The sequence below is a fragment of the Mauremys mutica genome, chromosome 21 (genome assembly GCF_020497125.1).
Source record: "Mauremys mutica isolate MM-2020 ecotype Southern chromosome 21, ASM2049712v1, whole genome shotgun sequence".
NCBI classification, from domain to species: Eukaryota; Metazoa; Chordata; order Testudines; family Geoemydidae; genus Mauremys; species Mauremys mutica.
This window is the reverse complement of record NC_059092.1, coordinates 8,501,689-8,516,974: the sequence shown is the minus strand read 5'-3', so window position 1 is coordinate 8,516,974 and position 15,286 is coordinate 8,501,689. Positions and strand designations below refer to the sequence as shown.

Below are 15,286 nucleotides of genomic sequence, written 5' to 3'. Positions count from 1 at the left end.
GGAGCCAGATTTCTCAAAGGTATTTCAATTCCTAAAGATGCAGAGAGGCACCTAACGAGGTTTTCAAAGGTGCCCAGCCCTGTTAGGTGCCTGACGCCTTGGGTGCTTTTGAAAATCCCACACAGTGCTTGTGTTCATTTTTAGGAACCGAAATTCCTTTGAAAATCTGGTCCTTAGCAGCCTAAGCCCTGTTCACTTCCATTGAGACTCTCTGGCTTCTCAGTGCTTTCGGAAAATAGGTATTGGCACTCTTAAGCAGCTGAGGGCCAGAGTGCAACATAGCTAGGCACCTGCATGCCTTCTTTTAAAAATCTGGCCCTTAGGCGCTTTTGAAGATGTCACGCTGTGGCCCTCAGTCCCCCCCCATCTGTAGAATGGGGAGCAGAATCCTTCCTGTCTCCTGCCCTTGACTAAGCTCCTTGGGGCAGGGCCTGTCACTCCCTTAGCATGTCTACACTGCAGCCAGAGATGTGACTGCAGCATGTGCAGACGTACCCGGCCTCGCTTTGCTCTAGTTTGTTCCCATAACAGTGCGCAGTGTCCAGCGCAATGGAGCCCTGGCCAGGGGGTGCTCCCATATTGCAAATAGGACATACCAGCCAGCACAGTCCGTTCTGCCCCCCCCCGCCCAGTGCATCTGTTGGATGACTTTCACCCCAGCTGTGTTTTTCCCCCCTTTCTTCCTTGCCAAACCCCATAACCAGGAGCAAGGAGCCAGTCCCTCTGAACACCTGGATTAGTGTGTCGCTGGAGAGGAACGGGCGCAAGGGGGTGATGCGGATTAACAACGGCGAGAGGGTGATGGGAGAGTCACCGGTAAGTTGGCAAGCCAGTGAGAGCCTAGCCGGAGATGGTCCTCACCCCCACCAAACCTGACACAGCCTATCCCGGACTACTTTGTACCAACCCCACTGATTACAGGGAGACCCACAGGGATGCAAAGCCAGGGGAACAGCGAGAGAGGCAGACCTCTCTTAGAGGAGCCAGCTGGAGCCTCTGCAGCTTAGACAGGCTTCACATGCATGCCTTTCACAAGCGAAGCGAGTTGAATGGTTCTCAGCCCCAATCATTATTTAGTGGGCATTTTTCCACTTCACACAACTGGGCATTCCTAGTACCCTGTGCTCGGAGCGGAAGGAGAGCATGGGAAACCCAGGGAGCAGTGGGGAGGGATGGGGCACCATGCGGCAGGTCTGAGGTACCTTTGCAGAGCTACTGGAGTGAAAATTACAGATACAGGCATAAATATATTGGCACATGAAGAGAAGGGTGTTTTTGGTAAAGTAATTCCCTTCTCTTCGTGTGCCAGTTTATTTCTGCCTGTATCTGTAATTTTCACTCCAGGCATCTGAAGAAGTGGGTTTTTTTACCCACGAAAGCTTATGCCCAAATAAATCTGTTAGTCTTTAAGGTGCCACCGGCCTCCCCATTGTTTTTGTGGTACAGTCTCGCACGGCTACCCCCTCGGATACTTTGCAGAGCTGTGGCATAAGCTTTCCCCGGGCTGGATCCTAGCCCCAGAGCTCAGACCCTCACTTAGCTGTCCTGGGTGACTAGGGGAATGCCTCCTCCCTGTCAGAGCAGGTCCACTCTTCTTTTCTTCCTTTCTTCTCCTGCTCGCCCCACCTGGGGAGCTGGCAGCCCCCTTGGCAAGAGGAACATCCCTGATTCCCCAGACACTCACTCTGTGGGTTGTGTCCAGTCAGGCACCCACAGCTGCAGATCCCTGTCTGGGTGCAGCTGCAGGTACATGGCCCTTCCTCCACTGGGGTGTAGTGTTAGGGCCAGATCCTGGCTTTGAGAGCCTTTCCTGGTGCTCTGGATGAAGAGCCAGACAGCGCTTTTCAGGGGGAAAGAAAATTGAGTCATTAAAAGCAATTACCATGATCCCACAGATGTCAGCAAATCTGTCCCCACTCTCTCCGCTCCGCTTTCAACCTGGCAGCTTCATTTTTCTGGTTTCTCTCCCCCGCTCCCCTCTACGCTTCTCCCGTCTCCCTACAAACAGCCCCACTCACAGCAGGTTAGACACTGACGTTCTAACCCACACTGTGGATGCTTTCTGCCCCCTTCCTTTCCTCATCCCCGACCTCACCTTTCCCCAGTGAGCGGTTGCTTTTTCCAGCATCCCTCCCCTTGTCTCAGGGAGCGATGATCCTGAACTTTTTCTGAGAGAAGATCCACTCCAAGTGCTGGTAAACATGCCCCTGCGCACGGAATGCAGACTTTCTGATGAAATGAGCGAGGCTTTGTTTTCCACGGATGGTGTCAGGCACAAGCCTTTGCCCTGGTCTTGCGTGCACACGCTATTCCCAGGGGAGGAGCTGGGACAGCAACCCCAAGCTCTCTTCTCCCAAGCAATGGAGAAGTTTCTAAGAATGAAGGATATTAACCTTCCAGTGAGAGAGTCTTTGGTACTGAGGGAAGCCTCATCCGGTTTGATTGCCTGCTTCGCTTTGGATGCTCTCCTGACATCCACTTATTACCAGAGTCATCTGGGTTTAAACTAAAGATGGGGCCGAGTCTCAGGGCTTGGAGCTGACCTTTCATAGGCCTCAAGGGAATTGAGTATGGGTGGTCCATGCCCGCCTGTACTATAGGCTGGGTAGTCCGTGCCCATCTGGACTTAGACTACAGCTTAGAGGCAGTGGGCTGTGCCCAGCTGTAACTTAAAGCAGGGCATTGTTCCCTCTCCACTGTGCAGTCAAGTGGCTGGATTTGTGCCCTCCTTTGTGAGCGCCGTTAAAACGTGGGACCATTAGGCACCTGCAGCAGGACGAGAGCACTTGGATTCCCCCAACACCGCTCTCTCCTCGATAGCAAAGGGGACGCAGGGTGCCCAGGGGTGTCTGATTTCCATAAATGCTCCTTTTAGTCCCTTTTCCAGCTTCCTTTGGTATTAAAGTTGCCCTTTTTAAAGCAGCGTTTCGCCTGGCAGGACAGCAGCACTGTCTGCCACTCCATTCTGCATCTTCCCTGTCTTAATTGCCTGCTAACGAGGGAACGGACATTAGCCAATGTGCTTGCAGCCCTGCGTGCTATGACGGAACCCCACTGATCTCCTGTTTCTCTCTTTCTCTCTCCCTTTTGATTTTCATTCGTATTTTTCCCTCCCCTGCTGTCTGGATTTCAGAAATCCCGTAAGGTAAAGATAAGTATAACCCACCGTGCTTCCATCTCATATGCCATCCACATGTTTTACGTTCCTCCATTCAAACCCAAGTGATCCATGCTCGTCTCCATCCGCCCACCCTCTCCGTCGGACCAGCCCCACCCTGGTTTCTGTAGACTAGACACCATTTTTGTTTCTTTTCCTTCTAATTTCAGCAAGTTCTATTTGATTTCGACACATTTCAGTAATCTGGTCATTCCTTCTTGTTTTAACTCTGCAAAGTGTTAGCTAGTGATTAATATAACCTCGTCTTGGCCGGCCGGGCAGCAAATTTCCACTGCTGCCTTGTGAATGATCAATGTTGTTAAGCTGCCCACTGTGAGCTTTATGGTGACAGCAAGGATAGAACTCAGATCCTCCTGCTCTGAGTCCTCAAACTCCTGCTGTGCGAACTAAAAGAGACTCTCCCTATAGTTATTTGCTATTTGGGGCCTATGACACACAAGTGATCAGTTCTGATTCTGTCCAGGAGGGGGCAGTGGGGACACACATGCCTTAACCAGAGCGTGTCAGTATTTATTTACAGTAGAACCTCAGAGTTATGAACATCTCAGGAATGTCTCTGCTGCTGCCTGATTGCGTACTTCTGGCTCCAAATGAGGTGTGTGGTTGACCGGTCAGTTCGTAACTCTGGGGTTCTACTGTATTTGAAGTCTCAGGTCACAAACAGACCTAGAGGCCTCCAGTCTCCAGAGCAGTCTATCCGGTACCTTCATCAGAACTGAATTCATTTGAAATCCCTTCCTTTTTGCTGGCATGTAAGAACGTGGCAGTCGGACTCAGGGGGAGCGTAGCTCAGACACACCCTGTTCCTGCAGGTACCCCGCTTTCCCCCAGCCCTTTCAATCCCAGACCCTGACTTGCTGCCGATGGGCATAGAGCACCTCTCCAGCGCCGCGGCATGAATGCTGGGCTCACCTCCACACGGTGCATGTTCTCCATGCGGCATCCCTAGGCACTGGTGGCACACAGAGCAAATCTGGCTCTGGAAAGACTTGTCATAAAGTTACCCAGCCAGAGCAGTGGCTGGAGCCTGGCCAGACGCCTGGTTTGCTATGTGGTCTAACAAGCAGCTCAGCAAGCCCCGGCTATCTCAGCTGCGCAGGTTGTGCTGCGCCAGGGATTGCCGGTGCAGGGCAAGGAGAGAATCCAGCAGCACGAGTTCCAGGCTCGGCTGTACCATTCCTCCGTCTGTAAAAAGCCAGGCGATCATTCTTCCTTGCTGGGAGGCACCATTTATTATTGTGGCACTAGGATCATAGGAAACCTCTCAATAAGGAGAGAACGAAGCAGGGGTGGGGTGGGGAAGGTTGTGTTCTCAGCTGTAGCATTTAAGAGCGGCCAGCAGAGGGCGGTAGCAGTGCATGGGAGAGGAGGGCAGGGTTGCCGATTTTGGCTGGACGTATTCCTGGAGGTTTTAATCGCATGACATAATCTTTAATTAAAGATTCATCTTTAATTCCTGGGGACTCCAGGACAACCCTGGAGGGTTGGCAACCCTAGGGGAGGGTGACCCTGTAGGTCCATGGGGAGGTGGTATTTTTTGGAGGGATGTTGAATTCTTCCCTGTAATGTTCGCCCTTTGTGTGTCTGCCCCCAATGGGGGGGTCTCTTCCCTTGGGCGAGGGATCGTTGTCTTCAGTCAGGGTGGGGAGGGGGCTGATGTCTCCTCCTTCCTATCAGGCCGGGCCCTTGAGCTGCGCTAAATCCCCGTCTCCATCTCGAGCCACCTTCCCTGGCTCCTGCCAGCCCACACAGGGCAGCTGATGCAGCCAGTGCCCCACTTGCCTCCCTTGCTAGGCTGCAGGGTTGGGCCATTCGCTCTCCCCCTCCGCATCCTGGTCCCAGGTTCACCTTTCGCCCTCTTTCCCCGCCCCCAGGTTCCTCACACCTCCCTGAATCTGAAGGAGCCCCTCTACGTGGGGGGAGCGCCCGACTTCAGCAAGCTGGCTCGCGCCGCGGCCATCTCCACCGGCTTTGACGGCGCCGTGCAGAGGGTAAGGCTGCTGGTTGTGGGTTCAAGGGGAGCCCTGCGCGGGCATCCGGCTGGGAGGACCCAATGGCTGGCAGCCCTTCCGTCCCTGGTACCCCACTGTGACACCATTGTATGTCACAGGAGCCTTAGGCCAGGCCAGGGGGCATCCTGCCCCCCATGCACTGGGGCACATTTTGCAGCATGGTGATGCATGCTCAGCCAGGAGGTAGCAGCATTGGGCGGGGGAGGGCAGGGCGTGTTCTTGAGGGTCATGCCAGGGGGACGTACCAGGCTCAGGGAAGTTCATTCTAGGGCAGGGGTGGCCAACCTGAGCCTGAGAAGGAGCCAGAATTTACCAATGGACATTGCCAAGGAGCCACAGTAATACGTCAGCAGCCCCCCATCAGCTCCCCCATCCCCGCACCTCCCAATCAGCTGTTTCGTGGTGTGCAGGAGGCTCGGGGGGGGTGGGGGGAGGAGTGAGGGCATGGCAGGCTCAGGGGAGGGAGTGGGAAGGGGTGCAGTGGGGGCAGGGCCTGTGGCAGAGCCAGGGGTTGAGCCGTGAGCACCCCCCGGCACACTGGAAAGTTGGCGCCTGTAGCTCCAGCCCCGGAGTCGGTGCCTGGACAACAGGGGCTCTCAAACGTTTGCACTGGTGACCCCTTTCACATAGCAAGTCTCTGAGTGCGACCCCCCCCCTTGTAAATTAAAAGCACTTTTTTGTATGTTTAACACCATTATAAATGCTGGAGGCAAAGTGGGGCTTGGGGTGGAGGTTGACAGCTTGTGACCCCCCCCATGTAATAACCTCGTAACCCCCTGAGGAGTCCCAACCCCCCAGTTTGAGAACCCCTGCTGTACAAGGAGCCGCATATTAACTTCTGAAGAGCTGCATATGGCTCCAGAGCCGCAGGTTGGCCACCCCTGTTCTAGGGAGTGATGAGCTGCATTTCCGTGTCCTTCCTTCCTGGGATGGACCCTGTACGCACCCTCCTTTCTTTGTGCCCACCCTCCCTCCAAACCCCAGCTGGGAGTGGAGTGTAACCCTCACGCTGCCTCTGGCTTCCCTCCCTGTCTCTCCTCCCCACCCCTTTCAGATCTCCATTAAGGGCGTCCCGGTCCTGAAGGAAGAGAACATCCGCAGCGCCATTGAGATCTCTGCCTTCCGCTCCCACCCCTGCTCCCAGAAACCCAACCCCTGCCAGAACGGAGGCCTGTGCAACCCCCGGCTAGAGAGCTACGAGTGCGCCTGCCAGAGGGGCTTCTCCGGGGCCCGCTGCGAGAAAGGTGAGGCTGGCGGGAAGCGGGCCTGGGCCAGACGGCACACCCCACTGGCAACGGCCTCGCCCATTAGCCAGGCTCTGCACAGAGCTAAGGGCAGCCGGCTGGAAACTCTCTGGCCACGGCTGGGGTTTTATTCTTGTTGGTGCCATTCATGTTCCTGGGCAAAGGCCTTGGGGTCACGTGGCCTGGCCGTGCTCTGGGATTGCAGGATAGGACCGGGTGAGAGCAGCGTGCCCTGCGGCTGTTAGCGTTTTACATGAGGCGCATCAGTGGAAACGGGGTTAACCAAAGGAAGCCCCGTCCTCTGGCTCTCCCTGTGCATGGTGAGTCCGGACTGTGTCAGCCGTCCCCACTGTAAGCTCCTTGGGGCAGGGGCCGGGTCTTTCGCTGTGGCTTTGTACAGGAGCGGTGCACTCTCCAGCCCTGGCTTGTAAGGGTCTGTGGGTGTCGCCCTGCTCGGCTGACTTAGAAGCTCAAGTCCCATTGACACTCCTGAAACTTACCCTTCTGGTACTTTTCAAAATCAGACTTCGGCATTGCTGCGCCGAGAGGAGCCGTGTGAAGATCTGGGGTTCAGTGCTTAGGAAATAGATGGTTGCTCTCTAGTTCTCTCCCCCAGCCTGGTTTTCTCTTTGGTTTTATATAAACCCAATTCCCAAAGCCAGGCTCAGCCAAAGCCCCTACCCTGTTTCACTCGCCTCTGCCTCAAAGCCAAGCCAGGCTGTGGATTTCAAATAACCTGGCTGCTAGGCCCTAAATTGGCCTGACCTCGCTCCGCACGCTGGCCCCCGGTCGCTCGAAAGGTGTGGGACCCGTAGCAAACCTTTCCAGGGACTTGCTCAGGGCGTCACGTTCGTAACAAACCGCAGGAGCAGGCGAGTTTGCCAGGTGCCCTGGACCCGTCGGGAGCGCTCTGCGGTTTATTATTGCTCTGTGGAGATGCACCGATAGTGTCGTGATCTCTGCTTCTGCTTCTCCTCTCCCCGCCCCCAGTGATCATCGAGAAGGCGGCAGGCGATTCGGAGGCCATTGCCTTTGATGGCAGGACCTACATGGAGTACCACAATGCCGTGACAAAGAGGTGAGCTGGACTGAGGTTTGGGGAGGTTAAATTGAAGGGGGGGAGGGGTGTTGGTGGGAGCTAAGCCGATAGGGCACAGGAATGTGAATCAAGTGCTCAGACCAGGGTAGGCAGAGCTGGGGTTTCACCCATCACCCTCTCCTGGTCTGGTCTTTTCCTCCCCTTCAGTCCCGTCGCCCAATGCACCCAAATGTGGACATTTTTGCTCATGAGTTAGGCTGGTGGCTTTCCCGCTCAGCCAGGCTGGTAGCTGCTGTCTGGAGGTTTGGGGCATGGGCAGTCCCTAGGCTGGGCGGGATCCACTCTCCGGAGTTCCTGGCCCAGGGGAGCGAGAGGGTCCTGCAGCTTCGAGGACGAGGATGAGTGACATCCCCCAGCCAGTTTGGGCAGCCCTAAGGGTGCAGAATAGCGAGAGTGGAGGCCCTGTTCCTATCAGGCGCTGCCGTGTAAACGCTCCTGCCGCGAGGGGCCTGCCACCCAGCTTTCCCAGGGCCTGCTCCCCATCTTTCTGTGCTCTCCTATCTCTGTATGTCTTGGTCTCCAGTCAGTGTCAGTCTCCTTCTGTGTCTGTCTCCCTTATGGAACAGACCCCCCCGCCCCCACTCCCCCTTTCCCAGACTTGGCTGTAACACCTGGCAGAATGGGCCCTACCTGCAGAGTTCACGGTTCAGGGCTTTTCCGATCCAGGGTTTAGGCTCAGCCCATCTCTGCTCTGCACCAATCCCCCTGGAATGGAGGAGGCCAGGAGGAGATCCCAGGACCCGGCAGTGCTGCTGAGAACTCTTCCTGCCCTGCCCGCTGCTTTTGGCGACCTTACACCAGGCTTCATTGCTTGCCAGCTGTCAGAGACTGTCCTTGGCCGGCGTTCTGCCGGGACCTGTCCTAGCCTGGCCTGCACCCCAGAGGCCGATATTTTACTGTATAACTGGCTAATGGGTTACGGAGCTGGGGAAACTATAGGCTCCTTACTGTAAATTTCCTATCATCATAGTTGGCTGGCTCCCAGTGATTACTCGTGTGGCTTGTGATGTAGCCAAACGTCCATCAGGGACTAGGCTGCAGGGCCCAGGCTCCACTGTGCGGGTGATTGGGAACCAAATCCAAAGCCAGGTTTGCAGACCTGAAATTCAGCGATTCCAAAGCCAGAAGGGACCGTTGTGATTGTCTAGACTGCCCTCCTGCAGAGCCCAGGCCAGAGAACTGCCCCGCGCTCATCCCTAGAGCAGAGCTTTCCAATAAAACATCCCGGCTGGATTGAAAAATGGGCAGTGATGGAGAATCCACCACAGCCCTGGGTAAATTGTTCCCGTGGCTAATGACTCTCACCATTACAAATAGATGCTTTATTCCTAGTCTGAATGTGTCTAGCTTCAGCTTCCAGCCATTGGATCGTGTTAGACCTTCCTCTGCTAGACCGAAGAGCCCGTTAGTAAGTCACCCCTTAACCTTGTCTTTGTTAAGCTAATGCTTAACATTGATGCTAGTGCTGTCAATCCACAGTGTCCCTGAGCTCTCCTCCCACACAGGAATTTCAATTGGCCGCCGCAGGCTGGGATTTGGAGAATTTGTTTCTATTTAATGTGCTGTGGGCCAAATTCGGCTCTCAGTTACACCCCTGCACCGCTGAGTCCAGTGGAGCTGCCAGGGTGTAGCTGAGGGCAGCATTTCCCCTGACAGCTACATCCCAAAATGTTGGGGTCAATTCTACCCTCCGTTCTGCTTCTGCAGCCCCATTGAAATGGATCACTTGAGTGGGGTTGCAAGGACCTAACTTGAGGGCAGAATTGGGCCCTTTGTTTTCAAGCTGATGGTTTAAACCAACTCCCCTGGGACCCTGTCATCCCTCTCACTAGCTGTTTGTGCAGCGACGGTGCTGCTAGGGGCCATCTGTACCACGCGGGTGTCTCTGTTTGGCATCTTCCAACCGCACCTTGGCCAAAGTCATCCCTGGCACACCTCCGTTGGCTTCGGGACTTAATTTGGTCCTGGTGTCTCCTGATTCTGGCTTGTCTGTTTTACTGGCCCGTTGAGGGGGGTTTCTCTCACACTCAGTGGAGCATTGCGGGCAGCTAATAACCATGTGCCGTCAGCCGGGCAGTGCTGCCCACCTGCGGCTGACCCTGTGTGACCCCACCAAGCCCCCAGCAGTGACGGACTTGTCTAATCCACAGCAGGGTAGCTCAGCCTCTGGTTTTATCCAAGGGGCATCTCAGCTAGCTTCCTAGCTGTTCCTCAGCCTCATGGTTCCCGGAGCTCGTCCAGCTAGTTCCCAGCTCTGGGGACCATTCGGCATCTCTGGAGCCAGATAACTAGTTACTCTCTGCCCTTTTCCCCACTCTGCTTCGCCACCTACCCGCACTGCTAACACCCCCGTTGCTTGTTGCTCTTTGTCTGTCTGTCTGTCTCTTCTGAATGTCCTTGTTTCTTTGTTTTCAAGCCAACTGACCAATGAGATCCCAGCGTAAGTAGTTCACACACACCCCTCCTCACTGTCGGCCATCTGCCCTCCACCCCTGCACAGAGATTCCCATCCGCCGCCCTGGGCTTCCCTCCATGACCCCGAGCCCCGTTCCACGTAGCCAGATAGCGAGCGGTGTTTGAGGGAGGGGACAGCTGCTAGAATCTCTCGTCCAGCACCTGGGAAGACCAGAGCTTTGCAGTGGGCGCCACTTGCGTTTCACTGGCAGGGTTAGGTGCTGAGAGAAGGAGCGAGGGGCTGGTCTCAGAATCCAGGGCTGAGACGCTGGCCCCATTGAAGTGGATGGGAGCTTTTGCCATTGGCTTTAGGGGGGTCAGGCTTTATGCCAGTGGTGTGTGTGCTTAGCTCCATCAGTGCAGATGTGTTCAGGGAGCCTAGGGGAGAAGTGAGTGGGAGATCCTTTGTCAAGCATCTCTTCAGTCAGCAATGAAGGGGTTAAGCAGTGAGCAGGGTGGACCCTCTGGGAGCCTGATTGTGCGCTCACTTGTACCAGTGTGGATCCGGAGTGAGTCCCTGCAGTGTAAAGCTGGAGGGAGGGTGTGCAGTCTGGCCCTGAGATCCTGCCACCCCAGGGAACGTGGCCCAGACGCCCACTGGGTAACATGCAGGGAGGGGCTTCTTGGTGCCAAGGTTTGGCTGGGAGGGAGGATTCTTCTCCAAAGTCCTCTTGACAGCTGCTTATTTGCTGGTTGTCTGGGAGCAGGAGTGGGGGGTACCTGATCCCTTGGAAGCAGCAGTGGCTCATCCAGTTGCATTCTCTATTCTGTGTGTGTTTGGAGGTGGGGGGCGCAAGCTGTCTGGTGCATCCCCGTCCCACCTCATTCTCTCCAGGCCAGGAGTTGGAAGGAGGGCTCGGAGGCTGAGAACCTGCATGCATGCATGTCTGCACTGAGGGAGGCAGAAAGCAAAGCGCTGCATGCTAGAGCAGCCCAGGGCGTCCTCACAGGAGCTGGCCCCCTCACCAGCTAGATGAAGTGAGCCCCGCATCTCACAGCAGCCTTTCAGCTGGCAGCATGCCGAGTCTCTTTGCCATGCAGCTGGGAGCCTGGCTACCCCGCTGTGCCAGTAGGAGCCATGCACACTCGTCGGGTGGTGGAAAGCTGCTACCTCTCTGCCCTGCCCCAACTGAGAAAGGGTCACTGCTTCTCGGCTCGCTTGGGGAGCTGTTCCACAGCGGTGCCAGCCAGTGCCCACTCATCTGGGCATCCAACCGGCAGTGGAGCTTAACGCTTCGCCAGCTGGGATTTGGCAGTAGACACTAGCTGGCACCGCGCGGGGTTTGCTCTGCAGAGTTGCCCATAAGGCCTGATGGCTAGAAACCAGCTTCTTCTGACTCAGTATGTAAAGGTTGGAGGCGCGCTGGCCAGGCGGAGCTGTTGCTAAGGACGCAGTTGCCTTGCTGTGTCGTGCTGGGCATGAAATGCCCTTGACTTCAGACATGTGAGCAGGACAGCTGTAGTATGGGATTTCCCCCACGCAGCCCTGCCAAAGTGTCCCAGCCCTGACCCAGAGTTTGCTCCACAGCCATTCAGTCCTTGGCCGCTCATCAGACAGCCAGCAAGGCAGGGCCCGATCTTGCTGATGCAGACACCTGTCTATGACAAACTGTACCAAGAGCCACCACTGAAGACCGGTTGGGTGGGATCTGCTGCCAAACTGCTGAGCTAGAGGCAAAAGACTCCTCCTCCTATTGCCCATCCCCTGAGCCATGCAAACCCTCTCTTGCCCTGTGTCAGGCTGTCTGGACTGGACAGTTTGAATCTCTGAGGGGTTTCTTGGTGCAAATACCTACCAGTAGCAAAAGCAGCTGTGTAATTAGCAGGACCCTCTCCAGTCCTGCCTTGAAACGGTACCTTGCTGCCTGGCCTCCTCCCCCGCCCCCCTTCGCAGGCAGCCTTTAGAGTATCCACAGCAAAGCTCTAGTGAAAGTGGAGGCTGAACATGCCGTGGGTCAGACATGCAGGGATCGCGCCACGTCCTGAGAATTCACCCCCGTGGGTGTCAAGAAATCCCGGCAGCCCTAAAGGACATTTGATTCCCTGCTTCAGTTCTCTCTAAAGACCGGTCCCCAGGCTTTGTGCTCAGGGTGAGAAGCTGCCCTGTGCCAGGCAGGGCCGTGCACCGCACCCAGGGCCTTCTGCGAGCCAGGCGGGTGGTTTCCTTTTTTCTCCTCTGGCGCTTATGGCATGCCTCCCCTTTCTTCCTGCTTCTAAGTCCCGAAGCACTGGACTATGCCCTGGATCACAGGTAAGTCTCCACTAGCCTTCTGCTCTTGTGTCTCGTGCGCTCTGGTATTGCTGCCCTGTTGGCCTCTCTGTCTGTCGTGCGTGTCTGAACGTTTGGCTTTTTATTGATAAGGGACGATGGTTCACAGCCTGCGAGAGCCTGAAATAAAGGGAGGCCGGGGCGGTGGGGGGGCCCATACAGCGCAGGATGAGGACTCAGGAGATGGGGCTACAGCGCTGTGGCCAGGAGCAAGTCATTTACCCGCTCTGGATCTGCCTTTCCACAGTAACTCACCCCCCAAGCAAACGTGTGATAGAGCGAATGCCCACAGCTTAGTGGGGAGGCTGGGTCGTATTGCTGGTGATGCGGGCTTCACCCAGAGCTGCCATCTGGCTCTTTGGCTGCAGCGTCCCTTGGGAATAAAATGCTCTCCCTGCCGCTCTCTGTTTTGTCTGGTGTTCTGTGTGCACACAGGTCTGGGAGAACAGAGGGGGAAACCCAGCATTTATAGTCACTTGTAACCGCAGCGGCAACGTGGCCAGTCACACAGTGCTGTAGCCAGTGGCAGGAACGGGGCCGGGGTATTGTATCCCACCCCAGGGGTGACCGAGTGGAGATGTGGATTCTGGTGGGGGATTGGCTGGCCCCAGTAGTGCACAGGTTTTTGGAGGAGAATGTCTCTGTTACCCCAGGTGCAACGTGCAGCCTTCCCTCCAGCTCCCATCATGCCTCTCTTCCCTGGAGCCACGGGGGGTGGGTGTCAGTTCAAGTCACTGGTGGGGGGGGGGTCTGTGCCTGAGATCCATCACGTACTGCAGATAGATGTATAACCCCACACACACACACACGCTCCCCGTGCCTCGTTCCAGAGGCTAGCCGGGGTAAACCAGCCAGGGCGGTGACCTGCCTGGAAGCAGAGGAGCATGCTGCTCTGGTGGGCTGGCCACCTGCCTCAGTAGCCCCCTTCCTGACTCAGGCCTGTCTTCCCTCTCCCCACCCGGCCCCTTGGTGCAGCGAGAAGGCCTTGCAGGAGAACCACTTTGAACTGAGCATCAAGACGGAAGCCACCCAGGGTCTGATCCTGTGGAGCGGGAAGGGGCTGGAGCGGTCAGACTACATCGCCCTGGCCGTAGTGGATGGCTACGTGCAGATGACCTATGACCTTGGCTCCAAGCCAGTTGTCCTGCGTTCCACGGTGCCAGTGAACACGAACCAGTGGATTCAGATCAAAGCGTACAGGTGAGACGGTTCGGGGGGGGCAGGGGGTGTAAGGGCTGGTGTGGTTGCAGACAGTGTGCTCACGGCTGGGCATGCGCTGGGCTGGGTCACATCTAGGGCACCTGAGTCATGACCCCGGAGCCGGGCCCTGCGGTCTCCGTGGGTCACTGAGCCCTATAGATAATAATAGAGGAGCGGTATTCGGCCAATGCGGCGTTGGAGGGGTGCGTGCCTTGACTTGCCTGCCCTAGATTCTAGGAAATGCCAGAGGGACAGGCTCAAGGAAGTACTCCCGGCCGTGCCTTTTATTTTAGCCGGCTAAGGGCTTGGAATTCTGTTCGTGTTGGGCCTCCCGTGGTTTTTATTTATATTGGTGATGAGGGGAGTGGTGAGCTGCTCGCATGGCTGGAATGCCAGTGGTTTCGGCTGATGAGTCTGGAGGGAGTATTAGGAAGCAGGGGCTGTTGGAGAGCTCTGCATGGGACCTCAGCTTGCAGCAGGACCCTCCCCCCCATAAAGGCAGGCTGGAGGGGAGAGCTCACCTTGCGTGTCATACCAGCCTCTCCCAGGAGGAGTTGCTGCAGGGGACAGTGCAGGAGTGCTGGCTGCAGATTGCAATGCCAGTCCTGGCGGGAGAAATCGAGGCACGCAGTGGTCACCAGGGGGCTGATGCACAGTGGTGGAGCCATCTGCAGCATCCCTAGCCAGGCTAAGGCAGAGCACTGCTCCAGGCCCCTTTACCGAGTGTCCTTCTCTCTTTTCTGGGCATAGAGTACACAGAGACGGCTCCTTGCAGGTTGGCAACGAAGCCCCCATAACTGGGTCTTCCCCTCTCGGGGCCACTCAGCTAGACACCGACGGAGCCCTTTGGCTGGGTAAGTTGAACACGGGAAGGAATAATGAAATTCCCTTCTGGACCCCAGAGCAGAGAGTCTCAAAGCCCCCAAGAAGGGTTAGACACGCAGTTCCCATTAACCCCAATGGGAACTGAGTCCTAAATCCCCTAGTTGTCTGAAAATATCAGCTCTGGCGTAAATCAGTGGGAAGGGCCACAGCGCTGGAGAAGGTGATGGCTGCTTTGTGCGATAGGTACCGCTGTACAGTTAAAGGGATAGCACATTTTCCTCTGTCAGTCTCAAAGGACTGGACACCAGCATTAACCTCCGTCGACAGCTGGTCTAACCAAGTACAGAAATTGTACAGGCGGCACTGTGGATTCGCCTGGTGGGTGCCTACCCCATAAAATCAAGCGTCTGTTCCCACCTATGCCACACTCCTCCTGAGGAATCTTTGGCAGGCCCCTGGTAAAGGAACATTCTCCATACAGCAAGGCAGCAGGGGGAGTTGGTTTTCCCACCTGGGCCAGAGATGTCCATGTAGTCATGTCCAGTTGGGAAGTCGATGATGGAAATACTCTCTGGCCCTGTGCTTTTTCCTCCAGCAGCTTTGCTGACAGAGAATTGTGTCCCGATTTCAAATAATGGCTTCTTTCTTAAAAACCTTTCACCGCTGCTGCCATTGAAAACGGTCTCTTGCACGCGCCAGTATCACAATGCCCTCCCTGCCGTTCCAGTTGGGGGGGGGCGGGATGTCATTACCCTGGGTAGAGAGAGGGAGACACCGAACTGGGCACTGCCCAGCGGAGTCATTGTAAAGTCAGCGAGGTTTTTCAGCACATGGATAACTTCAAGCAGGTGAGCGGTCCCATTGGTGTCCAGGGTGACTCGTGTGCTTAAAGTTCTGCCCACGCTTAGTTACCTTGCAGAATCGGGGCCTGAATTCGTAATCAGTTTCATCAAGCTCCTCAGACAGCAGCCTCGGTGGCTGGGATGCTCAGGAGTGTAAAGATAC

The 15,286-nt window shown here is 55.9% G+C and overlaps 1 protein-coding gene across 4 annotated transcripts in view; it reads left to right on the top strand.

Moving 5' to 3' along the window:
• Nucleotides 1-15,286, top strand: part of AGRN (agrin) — a 218,377-nt gene that overhangs the window by 197,324 nt on the left and 5,767 nt on the right. For 3 of the 4 annotated variants that reach the window (XM_044996508.1, XM_044996506.1, XM_044996505.1), the window contains 6 exons: nt 705-816; nt 5,053-5,169; nt 6,245-6,434; nt 7,425-7,512; nt 13,232-13,456; nt 14,207-14,310. In XM_044996508.1, the coding sequence (XP_044852443.1) occupies nt 705-816; nt 5,053-5,169; nt 6,245-6,434; nt 7,425-7,512; nt 13,232-13,456; nt 14,207-14,310 (836 nt within the window). The other variant, XM_044996509.1, reaches the window with a different exon arrangement.